The 14,174-nt window shown below is 43.0% G+C and overlaps 1 protein-coding gene across 1 annotated transcript in view; it reads left to right on the top strand.

The window, feature by feature from the left end:
• The window catches only part of PTPRJ (protein tyrosine phosphatase receptor type J), a gene marked incomplete at its 5' end in the record, with an annotated part of 46,120 nt that overhangs the window by 30,208 nt on the left and 1,738 nt on the right, over positions 1-14,174 (top strand). The window contains 6 exons of the mRNA XM_021685188.2: positions 1,322-1,412; positions 3,316-3,389; positions 3,494-3,628; positions 5,810-5,929; positions 10,119-10,279; positions 11,502-11,637. Coding sequence (XP_021540863.2) covers positions 1,322-1,412; positions 3,316-3,389; positions 3,494-3,628; positions 5,810-5,929; positions 10,119-10,279; positions 11,502-11,637 — 717 coding nt within the window. The remainder of the gene's footprint in view (positions 1-1,321; positions 1,413-3,315; positions 3,390-3,493; positions 3,629-5,809; positions 5,930-10,118; positions 10,280-11,501; positions 11,638-14,174) is intronic.

Below are 14,174 nucleotides of genomic sequence, written 5' to 3'. Positions count from 1 at the left end.
CCTGCTGCCCTCCCTGCCCTGCCCTGCTGCCCTCCCCATGCTGCCCTGCTGCCCTCCCTGCCCTGCCCTGCTGCCGTCCCTGCCCTGCCCTGCCGCCCTCCGCACACCTCTGCTACTGCTGTCTCTGCCTTGGTCGAATCTCCTCACCATTTGCATTAGCTTCCTATGGCTGCCATAACAAATCACCACAAACTGGTGGCTTAAGACTAAGGCTCTACTAAGTCCAAAGTCAGGTGTCAGCAGACCAGTGCTCCCTCCAGCTCTCGGTGGGGGGGGACCCCTTCCTTGCCTCTTCCGATGTGGGTGGCTCCAGGTGTTCTGTGGCTTGGGGCTGCGTCTCCGCTCTGTGGCCTCCTCCTCCCCTCTGTGGCTCTCCTAGGGGTGTCTTGGGTGAGCACACTTGTTACTGGATTTGAGGCCCACCCACAGAATCGGGGATGACCTCTCTTCAAGATTCTCAACTTAAATCCATCTGCCAAGACTCTTTTCCAAAAGAAGCTCACAGCCACAGGTTGCGGGAGTTAGGACGTGGGCCTGCTTTTTTTGGGGCTGCCATTCAACCTACTCAAAGCACAGCTCAGGAGGACGTAAATTCTCTGTCTTTGGGTCTGTTTCATCTGTGACATGTTGATTGTCACCGATGTCCAGCATTTATTTAGTTCTGCCTCATTGTAACGTTAGTTATTTTCACCTACGCCCCCCTCCCAGGTTGTAAGCTCCTTGAGGGCAAGGATTTCTTGCCTTCTATCCTTTCTCTTGCAGTTGAACCTCTGTGTTAGTTCCCATGGGCTGCCATAACAAAGCACCACAGACTGGGGGGCTTCGAGCAACAGAGAATTATCCTCTCACAGTTCTGGAAGCCAGTGGTCCAAAATCAAGGTGTTGGCAGGGCTGTGCCTTGTCCGAAGCCTCTAGGGGAGGATCCTGCTGGGCTTCGGCCAGCTTCTGGAAGCCCCAGGCATTCCTGACTTGTGGGAGCCTAACTCCTCTGCCTGCCTTCATCTCAGCATGGCCAGCTCCCCCCGTGTGTCTGTATCTTGGTGTCCCTTCTCCTGTTACAAGGACATCAGTCCTGTTGATGAAGGGCCCACCCTACTCCAGGATGACTTCATCTTCTTTTGATGACAGCTACAAAGACCAAAGTTCCCAACAAGGCTGCATTCCCAGGTCCCAGGGATTGGAACTTCAGCTTATCTTTTTGGTGGACACAGTTTAACCCCGAACACCTCTGCATTCCCACTTTGTTCTGTCATGCTCTGTGCTCAGTGTAAGTAATATCCGGGCACTAAATAAACAGACAACTCATTTGTTTTGTTTTCAGGATCTGAAGCTCGTTGGAATTAGTCTACCTAAATATGCGGCAGAACTGGCTGAGAATAGAGGAAAGAATCGCTATAATAATGTTCTGCCCTGTAAGTTGTTTTTTTCCACACAATCTTCCCTTTCCTCTGTCATTGGCCGCTGCACCTCTAACAGTGGAGGGGAGTGGGATCAAGATGCTGACTAGCCACGTCCACAGTCATTCCTGAGTCCCCTGCGGGGTGCTAAGCCCTGTATTTAGGCATATTGCATTGAATCCAGTCCTGAGGAGAACCTCATGAAGTAGGCAGTAGAATATTCGTTTTGCAGATGAGGAAAATGAGGCACAGCGTAGCTAGGTGATTGGTCCAGAGCCACCCAGATGGCCATGGCAGGCCAGGCTTTGGATTTGGTCTATCATTTCTTTCAGGGAAAGGGCCAGAGTCTGTGCTCTTATCCCCTCTATCTTAAAGCCCCTTATTTTAGCTAATATTGTTCCAGAAAGGAAGGGAGTAGGAGGAGGACAGGCAGGGAGGAACGCTTTCTGCTTGTCCAGATACATCTCTGGTGGGCTGATGAGTGCATTCCACAGCTAAATATGACTTGTATTTGACTTCACATATTGAGAAGTAACAATGTCTGCCTAATGGACGGGGATAACAACAAACTGGGTTTAAAATGAGAATTATTTATCACATCATCCATTGAGATGACATGTAAACCCTCCTCCACAGAAAGTTCTTTGTGGTCTCTCTTTTGGGTGGGAATTAGGGCACGAAGAAGTTATCAATAGATTGCAGCTGTGTTCTGATTTTGCTGTAATTTATAGGCTCTGCTGATAATTTTTCCATGAGGACATTTAGAGACATTGTCTTTTTTCTTTGAAGCTGTGTTTTTCTTTTCCGGTCTAAAACATTAACTTCTGTTTAGATTCAGGATTTTTTAGCTTCTGCCTTCTTTCTCTTCATGCCCCCTACCATCCCTCCTTGTATTGACAGCAGACATTGACCCTTGTTCCAGGAAAAATGCTTTCAAAATCAGGCTGGTGGGATCTGCCTCAGCACTGCCCATCCACGGTTAACTCAGGATCATTGGCCTGTTCTTGTGAATGTTGCAGAGATTTTCAGATCCAGGGTTTGGGAAAGTTTTGGGCTGAAACTCATGTTGGTCACTGAGTTTAGAACTGTCGTGTTATTTTGTCCAGGGGAGGATGAGATGGTATGTAGTCAAAGACAGGGAAATGCAGGTGGTGCTGCTGATTTCTCCACCTGACATTTGAAATTCTAACCTTATTATTTCATTTCTTGAGTTGGGCAGGCTTGTGTGTGCATTTTTTTTTTGTAGTGTTTATACGCAACTGATAAATTGTGTGTGCATTTTTAAGATGAAAGCACAAGGACTTTGTGTTTTAGATCTTCCCACCCATAGTAGTCTTACATATTCAGTTCATTCTTGAATTCAGTACTGTCTTTTTGTAATGACATTTTTATGAGAATAGAGAAAGTATACAAACCTTTCCCTCGTGGAAAGGGCACTAGATTTGAATTCCGAGTGCCCTTGACCAGACATCAGTGCTTCATCTCGCTGACCCTCAGTTTCCTCATTTGTAAAATGGACACAAAAGCTGGTAGGGTGGTTTTGAGGAATAAATAAAATTGCTCAGTGCATCCTGTGGCTCATGACACACACCCAAGCATGCTAACAGCAGTAGGCTGGTGTTGTCCAAGAAGGAGGTCTGGCATGATGAGGAGCTTGGCCCCTGGCTCCAGGCTGGCCGGGTTTGAATCCTGGCTCTGCTGCTGAGTAGCTCTGCTGGGTAATTGCCTGACTCCTCTGTGCCAGTCACTTGGGCTGACTCTAAGGGTCAAGGAAGGTCATCTCCATAAAATGCTACGTGTCACACCTTCAGGATGTGACAGGAGCCCCTGTGTTGCCATTTTATACTTTTCTTTCTTGTATGTAACTCTCCTCACACAGTTGCTTCTAATGAGGACCTTTTTTCTCTCAATGCCATAGATGATATTTCCCGTGTCAAGCTTTCCGTCCAGACCCACTCAGCTGACGACTACGTCAATGCCAACTACATGCCCGTAAGTGGGAGAGATGAGCTCAGAGCACCGCTTGTTCGAATGAAATCTTCAGGGCTCCTCCTTGTGTCTTTGACACTGAATTTGGGTTGCTTTCCATTTTCTAGGGCTACCATTCCAAGAAAGATTTTATTGCCACACAAGGGCCTTTGCCCAACACTTTGAAAGATTTCTGGCGTATGGTTTGGGAGAAAAATGTATATGCCATTGTTATGTTGACCAAATGTGTCGAACAGGGAAGGGTAAGTATCTTTTATTTAAATTATGAAATAAAATTAATGCATTCATTTTGACTGTGGTGAAAGGGTATCTTAAGCATTTATCTTTTTATTTTTATTTATTTATATTTTTTATTTTTATTTTTTTTTAAGATTTTATTTATTTATTTGTGAGAGAGAGAATGAGAGACAGAGAGCACGAGAGGGAGGAGGGTCAGAGGGAGAAGCAGACTCCCTGCTGAGCAGGGAGCCCGATGCGGGACTCGATCCCGGGACTCCAGGATCCTGACCTGAGCGGAAGGCAGTCACCTAACCGACTGAGCCACCCAGGCGCCCAGCATTTATCTTTTTAAAGAAAACACTCCCCCAAAACACCAGCACCTCTATTCTTAAAAACTTGTTTTCTGTCTTTTTCTCCTCTAAGAGAAAAGTTTAAACATATCTTTTTTTTTTTTTTTTTTTAAGTATTTTATCGTTACCTTCCTTTGTGGATAAACATCAATGTTCTCTATTCACGAGGTCACTGTTGCTAGAGTTACAAGTCGCGGGAGTGGGGTTAGCTCCTTGCAAAGCTCCTGGGGCTCCGGTTGTCTCAGTGCTGGGAATGGGGGCCCTTTGTGTCTCTAATCAGCCAGCATCTTCATCCGGGAGATGAGCGATTCGACTAGCTTGGTGATCAAACCTAATTTTTAGCACTGGAACCCTTCCTCTACCCCAGATCTCAGACTCCTCCCCAGATAAGTCTCCGCTCTCCCCTTTTAATATTCTTCATTTCACTTTAATTTAGCAGCTGTCTGTCCTGCCCCAAGGATGTGTAAGGTGCTGTGCTAGGCGCTGGGGCTGGGAGAGGGAAAGATAACAATGAGCAGTAACAGGTGGTTCCCGTCTTCACATGGCTTGTGACACAGAAGTTTGTGTTCTGCTTCACTTCCTTGCATCCAGTGAACAGGCTGTCTCGCAAACAGAAGAACTTTGTTTATGAATGCAAATAAACTTTATGGTGCCGTTGAGCCCAGGGCCTTGCCCATGGAACATTCTCATAGATATCCGTTAGATGAAAATCATGTAGTTAAATTAATGGGGAACACGAAGAAGATGAATTTAGATGGGTTGTTGTTTATCTTAAGGCAGGAGAGAAGTGGATTTACTGGCTCTGGGTGCAAAGGGAAGGGAGCCAGTGAACTTACTCCATTTATATTATTTCTTTCCTATGACAACGCTCCTCTATAATTATTGGATAGATGGGGAAACGGAGCCTCAGAGAGTTTAAGAACTTGCCCACAAGGTAGCAACAGACACCCAGCTGGGAAGAGCCTGAGCTGAGAGCATCAGCTCCATGTCATTGTGTCTCCAAGTCCTGTGTTCTTTCTGGAAGCAGTGGTCTAGAAACTGGGATCTTTTTTAACAAATACGCGTCCCCAGCTAGACTCACAAGCTCTGGAGGTGGGGTCCGGGCATCTGTTTTTAAAGCAAAACAGACCTCCCAGGGGTGAGTCCGATAATCAGGTTTGGAAGCCACCCGCAGTGAGCACACTTCGGAAAAGGGGGGAGGAGGGGGGAAAACGTGTGTGTGTGTGTGTGTGTGTGTGTGTATTAAGTCGTTTGCCAAATTAGGGATTCAGATATTCTTGGAGAGCAGATGTTTCCTGATTTTTATTTCTGTTTACATCTGCCCACCGATTTATAGAAATCAAAGACCCGGAGTGATTTAATTTGATTCTCTTTATTGGTGTCTGTATTTGTATTGTAATTAGTGTGGGTCTAAAAGTATCGGGGAAAGTCCTCATTTCTTCTAGCTGCATGGGGTTATGGGTCAGTCTGAGTTTAGTTCGGTGGACAGTTGTGGGCTGGCTGCTGTCGGGGCCAAAGGGAGCTGGCTGGGACTGTGTCCTCAGAGAAGGGACAGTGGCTCTTCTGCTCTAAATCCATTTTCATGCAGAAATGGGGGCTCAGGGTGGGCCAGATCTTCTGAGTTCTCAAGAGAAGCCAGAAATCTGGATTTTTATGAGAAACCTCCCAATCTTAAAAGAGTTGGCAATAATTCTAAATTAAAAAAACAATCTTTGGAGTCAAACAGAACCCAACTAAAGGGCCAACCCAGCCTCTGACACCAGTTTTCAATATCCGGTTTCCCTTGGGAGGCTTTAGTGATGGCAGACGGTGCAACCTTTGACTTTTTATATAAAAATGGCAATTTTATTCTAGACCAAATGTGAGGAGTACTGGCCCTCCAAGCAGGCTCAGGACTATGGGGACATAATGGTGGCAATGACATCAGAAGTTGTTCTTCCAGAGTGGACCATCAGAGACTTCACGGTGAAAAATGTAAGTAAGAGGCCAGATGGATAGGTCTCAGATAAGAGGACCATATATTAGTTTGGGGGTGATATTTTTAGGTTGATATTAACCAGTATTTTTTTTTATGCATCAAAAAATACTTTTGCTCTCTTTTTACAAAATGAAACTATCTACATACACTCTAAAGCAACCCTTACCTTTACTTTTTTCTTTTTTTTTAAATACGTGTTTTTTAAATTTATTTTAAAGATTTCTATTTCTTTATTTTATACAGAGAGTGAGAGAGCACAAGCAGGGGGTGCAGTAGAAGGAGAGGGAGAAGCAGGCTCCCCACTGAGCAGGGAGCCCGATGCGGGGCTCGATCTCAGGACCCCAGGATCATGACCCAAGCTGAAGACAGACGCTTAACCATCTGAGCCACCCAGGCGCCCCTTAGCTTTACTTTCTTAAGAGGAAGTTCATGTTATTTATTTTTTTTCCTCATTGAAGTGTAGTTGACATATAATATTATGTTAGTTTCAGGCATACAACATAGTGACCCAACAATTATATACTTTACGCAGTGCTCACTGTGGTAAGTGTAGTCACCATCTGTCACCATACAACGTCATGACTACATTATTGACTCTATTCCCTATGCTGTACCCTTCATCCCCGGGACTTATATATTTTGTAAGTGGGAGTTTGTACATCTTAGTCCCCTTCACCTCTTTCGCCCATCCCCTGACCCACTTCTCCTCTGGCAACCACCAGCTTGTGCTCTGTTTTTATCAGTCTGGTGTTTTGTTTTGTTTTGTTTTTGTTTTTGTTAATCGCACGTTATTCCTGAATGAGATGAATCTTGGGAGCATGGCTCAGCAGCAGCAACTGTTAACTTCCACTTTCAGGTGACTTGTTTATAGAGTTTTTGTTATAAACGGAGGCTCTTTTGGATTATTTGGTTGCAAATCTGACATCAGGAGTGGCAATTTGCAGTTGGGAGCAGTTTATGAGAGTAGTTACATTAATAGGATTTCTGGGCATATACGCATGGCCTCACCCCCCAAAAGTTCTGAAAAAAAAAAAAAAATCCAATTACCTGATGTAGGCACTGCAGGAAGACAGATTATGTGTCCTTTTTCTTAAGGGTGTTTAGAAATAGAGGCAATGAAGCTACATTGATATCTTTTGGTGGGCATGTAAATTGGTATAACCCTTTGCTGTTTATATCAAAAATATAAAAATGACCATTCTCGTTTGATCTGGTGGTTCCACATTTGAGAGTCTGTCCTAAAGAAATAATCTGAAATATAGGACAAGACTTATTATTCACAAAGAGGAATCTCAGCATTATTTATAATGGAGGGAAGATTTGGAGCCCGTTCAAATATCTAGCTTTCGGAGAATAGATAACTAAACTATAGGTTATCTAGTCAGTGTATCATTATTTAGCTATTAGAAGTGATGGCTGCGTAGAATGTGTAATTACCAAGGGGAGACGTGAGATTGCAATTAAGTGAAACATACCAGGAGATAAAATTTTATGCATATTGCGAATAATGCACTAAAGAAAAGCCTGGGAGTAGATTCAGTGGAGTTGACTTTTATGGGGGGTTGGTGGGTTAGGTTCTCATTTACAAGAATGATCCTTGAGGAGTCCATAAGTTATGGATACAGGATAGTATATTAAGTGTTAATTCTTTACTGATTGCTGTGTCTCAGAGGTCCTGGCTTCAATTAATATTTCAATTCCTCCCCTGGAGGTACTGTGAAAGCTGTTATCACACACTGATGCAGTTCACAGTGCTTGAGAAACCCTCATAATATGCTTATTTCTATAGATTTCACCCATTTTAAACAGACCGGATTATCCTCAGTTGCTTTCAGTGCTTGGGGAGGGGAATCCCCTTGCGGGAGGGGGATCGTGGGTGGATTTGTCCACATCATTTAAACAAAATTACCACGATGTTATCATTTTTGTTAACTAAACTCCAGACTTCGTTTGGATTTCACATTTTCCACTAAAGCCTTTTCCTGTTCCAGGATCGAATGATTCCAGGATACCACATGGCATTTAGTAAAATACTACTTTTTTTCCCCCTAAGACTCCTTTTTAATTACACAAGATGCACGAATATATTTTCCTTTTTAAAAGTGGGAACACAGGGGCGCCTGGGTGGCTCAGTCGTTAAGCGTCTTCCTTTGGCTCAGGTCATGATCCCAGGGTCCTGGGATCGAGCCCTGCATCGGGCTCCCTGTTCTGCAGGAAGCCTGCTTCTCCCTCTCCCATTCCCCCTGCTCGTGTTCCCTCTCTCACTGTGTCTCTCTCTGGCAAATAAATAAAATCTTTTTTTTAATATTTAATTTTTTATTGTTATGTTAATCCCCATACATTACATCATTAGTTTTAGATGAAGTGTTCCATGATTCATTGTTTGTGCATAACACCCAGTGCTCCATGCAGAACGTGCCCTCCTCAATACCCATCACCAGGCTAACCCATCCTCCCATCCCCCTCCCCTCTAGAACCCTCAGTTTGTTTTTCAGAGTCCATCGTCTCTCATGGTTCGTCTCCCCCTCCGATTTCCCCCCCTTCATTCTTCCCCTCCTGCTATCTTCTTTTTTTTTCCTTAACATATATTGCATTATTTGTTTCAGAGGTACAGATCTGTGATTCAACAGTCTTGCACAATTCACAGAGCTCATCATAGCACATACCCTCCCCAGTGTCTATCACCCAGTCACCCCATCCTTCCCACCCCCCCACCACTCCAGCAACCCTCAGTTTGTTTCCTGAGATTAAGAATTCCTCGTATCAGTGAGGTCATATGATACATGTCTTTCTCTGATTGACTAAATAAATAAAATCTTTAAAAAAAGAAAAAAGTGGGAACTTCCACAGCAGATAGAACTAAAAGTTTCTTTTGACTGTCACCCCTAACCTGAGCCCCCTGGCCCCTCTGCAGAGATAATGCTGAAAAGTCTGACCTCCCCCTACCCCTGCCTGTCTGCTCATCTCACACAGCTGCTTTCCTTCTTTGGATGAATACTTTTGGTTAAATTTGTGAATGTCACCTTTGTGTGTATGAGATTTCACAGTACCCATTCCCTCACTCTGCCTTTTCTCTCTACTCTTTTCCATATTTTGAACAATGTGAATGCACTGCTTTTGTAATGTATATATGTTAAAAAAATAAGCCTCAAAAGGTGGCTTTCATAAAGGAGATGGAAATACCTACAGTCTAGCTGTAGGTGTGAGGCTGAGGTCAGTGTCCAGGGCTGGGCATAATGAGCACAGCTGAAATGGGACAGGAATGGTCCAGCTTGGGTGGTACCTGTTTTGGTCTGTGGTAGGAAACCAGTCTGTGTCATAGCTCTGTTACAACAAGATCCACTTTCTATTGTCTGTCTCATGTTGAAATAGATTTTTTTTTTTTAAGATTTTATTTATTTATCAGAGAGACACAGCGAGAGAGGGAACACCAGCAAGGGGAGCCGGAGAGGGAGAAGCAGGCTTCCCAATAAGCTGGGAGCCCAATGCGGAGCTCCATCCCAGGACCCCAGGATTATGACCTGAGCCGAAGGCAGACGCTTAATGACTGAGCCACCCAGGCGCCCATAGATGTGTGTTTTTTTTTTTAATGGGGGGTGTTCCTTTTCTCAAACTCCTGCAATTCTAAATACTTAGTGCTCACTAGTTATCTGCTGCTTCATGAGACTCTCCGGAAGGCATGTGGTTTGTGAGGCAGCTCTTTCCCCAAAGGCTCTTATGATCAGAGCTGTATCGGTGTAATTCATTTTTGGTGTTTTGGTTGATGACATTCCCAGGTGGGCTCAGGGATGGGCTTCCTGAAGCTCTAAGGAGGTGTAGCTCTAAGACTGTGAGTACATGACTGGCGGGCATCTGTAGTAGGTAGGAAAGGAAGGTCTGAACTCAGGGTCAGAGGACGAAGCACTTGTGCTGTGTCTGAGCTCAGTGTGGGGGAGTCGCTTCCCTTTCCGGAATCTTTAGAGGAGGATAAAAACCCCTCCTCCTTGGGCATATTGTGGGATTGGATGAGCACGTCACAGTCTGGGCAAGCACTTTATCAGCTGTTGTACCAATGTGAAGTTGCAATTCTTAGTTGTAACCACTCCTGTTCAGCCACCTGTCAGCCGTCCCATGCGGCTCAGCATGCAGGGACAGCTCCATTTCACTTGGCCTTCTCGGACGCTCACCTCTTTTCTTGGCTTTTAGATCCAGACAAGTGAGAGTCACCCTCTGCGACAGTTCCATTTTACCTCCTGGCCGGACCACGGTGTTCCTGACACCACTGACCTGCTCATCAACTTTCGGTACCTTGTTCGTGACTACATGAAGCAGAGTCCTCCTGAGTCACCCATTCTGGTTCATTGCAGGTATGCAGATGGCACTCCACATGTGACATTTCAAATGTCCCATTTGAAAAGGAAGGCATGCAAGGGAATGCAGTAGGTGTTTGCAAATTCAAGAAGGGTTTGGATAAGGGACCAGGGACTGGAACAGGGGTTGGCAAACTATAATCCATGGGCCAGATCTGGTAGATTGCCTCTATTTTTTTTAAAACTACAATGTATTGTAATTTATTTCTTATTTATAACATTTTCTACTAAAATATTTCAACCTTACAAAAATAGAGAGTAATAATCTAATAAAGTATAATGTGAGGTCATGTATTTTTTTTGTTAATAAGATCTTACAGATATAAAGCCTCTACTTATCAGTCTCCTTCTTACACAGTTAAATGTGGTCCTAAAGTGGATCTGAATCATTCCTTTGCGTGCTTTTGTATTTTATTTCATATATATATCTATGGGTTTTATATAGCTTTAAACTTTTACCATATTTTATGATATATACATCATTCTGCAACCTCCTTTCTTCATTCAGCATTTTGGTTTGTTACTTAACAGAGTTGGAACACATAGTTCTAATTCATTTTATTTATTTATTAATGAATATTTTTTGGCATACAAAAACTGTATATAAATTAATGTATACAAGTTCATGAGTTTGGAGGTATATACTCCTGTGAAACCATCACCACAAGCTCTTTGGCTGCCTGTTTTTGTAAATAAAGTTTTATTGGAACAGAGCCATACTCATTTGTTTATGTATTGTCTATAGTTACTTTCTTGCTATAATGGCAGGAAGAGACCATTTTGTCTGCAAAGCCAAAGATATTTATTATCTGATCCTTTACAGAAAGAGTTTACCCTCCCCCCCAGAACAATAAGACACTAGCTTTTAAGCTAAAGAAATTAATTTAGGACAGAAGAAAAGAGGGGCTTTGTTGTCCTGTGGGGAATAAGTTGATGAAACTTGCCATCGTAGGTTATTATGGTAACTTGAACGAAACTGAGATTCAAGAAGCTCTAGCAACATGTTTTATTTGTGGCATTTGACTCAAAATGAACTTTAGGGTTTGGGTCCCAATCCCAAGCTAATGCCTTCCGACTTGCCAAGATTTCAGTTGAGCCAATGTTTAATGACCCTGGGCGTTGATAGTGGGGGAGAGCAAGATACATGTACAGTGGGGACATTTGAGAGTTTTACATTAGAGTAACCCATGGTGATGTGCTCATTTCTTTTTCTCTTCAGTGCTGGGGTTGGAAGGACAGGCACGTTCATTGCCATTGATCGTCTTATCTACCAGATAGAGAATGAGAACACGGTGGATGTGTATGGGATTGTGTATGACCTTCGAATGCACAGGCCTTTAATGGTGCAAACAGAGGTGAGGCCAAGCTCTGTGTTTGGCAGGCTGCTTTTCCAGTCCGTTTTTAAAACGTTGCATCATGTCACATACTTGAGTTAAAAGATTTCACCCTTCTACATCTTTCTGGCTCTGGGCTGTGAAGTAACACTGGATTTCTTTAACATCCTTAACTGATGTGTGATTGAATGATCTGATCTAGAGAGATGGTGGCAACTGATATCAGCAACGGAATAGTACAAACCATGATAATGTCAGGACTCCCTACCTTGAGGTTACTAACTCATCAAATAATCTGAACTTTGGCTTCTGGGTTTTAAACTCATAAAGCTGGTATTATCATGCTTTGTTTCTAAGAAGGTCTGACCATCCTTAAAATAAGCTCATGAATGGACTCTTCAGATGTTAACGATGTGAATGAAATGGCGTAATGTTGCTGTGTTAATAGGCTGTTTATCCTCACCCAGCCGAGCAAATATTACACAACGTCAATTATCATAGCTATAGGGGGGCTGGCCAATTGAGACGATGAATGCTTAATATCTACAGTGTCAGTTGGGTAAGACTATTGGATTCGGCTTTCCCTGAAATGTTCTGAAAAACATTGTTTTCGAGTCATGTTCTCAACAATATATTGGGAAATAGCTTTCCTCGATGCTGTAGGGGTGAATGTGCCTCGACTGGGATGAGAGCAGAATATTAATTTTGTATCAGGCTGTCTCCCCGTACCAATTTAGAACTCCATGAATATGGGCTGTGTTTTTGAGTCTAGCAGGGAATGTTCTGGAGGCCTGGGTACATTGTGTGCTTTGGGGTGAGCGGCTCGGTTGTGGTAGAAAGAATGGAATTCACCTCTTTGTTGGTCAGAAGAGAGATTTTCTTTTTTCTGCTATAATTATGTAGAGTAGGACTCAGTCTTTTATCCCCTTTTGAGAAACACAGAAATCTTATACCTGCCTACAAATTCTTTTCTTGTTCCTTTTTTTTTGTAGTTTGAAAATAATGTAAACTTGTTTATCTTTTTATTTTTTATTTTTAAAAATTTTTTGAGAGAGAGAGAGCATGCGTGTGTGAGCAGGTGTTGGGGGGAGCAGGGGGAGGGGCAGAGAGAGAATCTTAAGCAGGCTCCATGCCCCCAGTGTGGAGCCCCATGCAGGGTAGAGATCGTGACCTGAGCTGAAATCAAGAGTCAAATGCTTAACCAACTGAGCCTCCCAGGGACCCTGTAAACTTGTTCATCTTAAAACATCTAACGAAACAGGATTATATGGAATATATTTTTCTCTATTACTTTTTCTTCCCCAATCCTACTCCCTAGAGGTAGCCAGTGCTTACAGTTTGTATATATCATTATAGGTTTGTTTTTTTTTAAATAATACTTCTTTTTTTTTTTAAGATTTCATTCATTTATTTGTCAGAGATTGAGAGAGCACAAGCAGGGGAAGCGGCAGGCAGAGGGAGAAGCAGGCTCCCTGCTGAGCAAGGAGCCCGATGAGGGACTGCGGTTCATGACCTGAGATCATGACCTGAGCCGAAGGCCGACGCTTAACTGACTGAGCCACCTAGGCGCCCCTCATTATAGGTTTCTTTATGTACATCTGTAGAAAAACACATGTGTACACACACACAGTATATATATATATATATATATGTATGTATATTTATGGCTAGTACAGTTGACACACTATGTTACTTTAGTTTCAGGGGTACAACATAGTGATTCTGCAAGTCTGTATGATAAGTTATGCTCACCACGAATGTAGCTACCATCTCTTACTATACAACGCTATTACAATACCATTGATTATATTCTCTATGCTGTACCTTTTACCCCCTTGGCTTATTCATCCCATAACTAGAAGCCTGTACCTCCCACTCCCCTCCCCCATTTTGCCCATCCCCCCCACCATGGCATTCACCAGTTCTCTGTATTTATAGGTTTGTTTCTGCCTTTCATTTGTTTGTTTCAATTTTTAGATTCTACGTTTAAGTGAAATCTTATGATATTTGTCTTTCTCTGTCTGACTTACTTCACTTAGCATAATACCCTTTAGATCCATCCATGTTGTCACAAATGGCAAGATTTCATTCTTTTTTATGGCTGAGTAATATTCCATTGTAGATCTATACCACATCTTCTTTATCCATTCATCTGTCAGTGGATGCTTAGGTTGCTTCCATATATTGGCTACTGTAAATAATACTGCAGTAAACACAGGGGTGCATCCATCTTTTTCAATTAGTGTTTTTGTTTTCTTTGGGTAAATACCCAGTAGTGGAATTACTGGGTCATAATGGTATTTCTATTTTTAATTTTTTTGAGGAACCTCCATACTGTTTTCCACAGTGACTGCACCAATTTACATTTCCACCAACAGTGTACGAGTGTTTCCCTTTTCTCCACATCCTTGCCAGCACTTGTTGTTTTTTGTCTTTTTTTTCCCCTGCCATTCTGACAGGTGAGAGGTGATATCTTATTGTGGTTTTGATTGCATTTCCCTGATGATGAGAGATATTGAGCATCTTTTCATGGGTCTGTTGGCCATCTGTGTATCTTC

The sequence above is a fragment of the Neomonachus schauinslandi genome, chromosome 11 (assembly GCF_002201575.2).
Source record: "Neomonachus schauinslandi chromosome 11, ASM220157v2, whole genome shotgun sequence".
NCBI lineage: Eukaryota > Metazoa > Chordata > Mammalia > Carnivora > Phocidae > Neomonachus > Neomonachus schauinslandi.
Note: the sequence above shows the minus strand (reverse complement) of the source record. Positions and strands in the feature narration are given on the sequence as shown.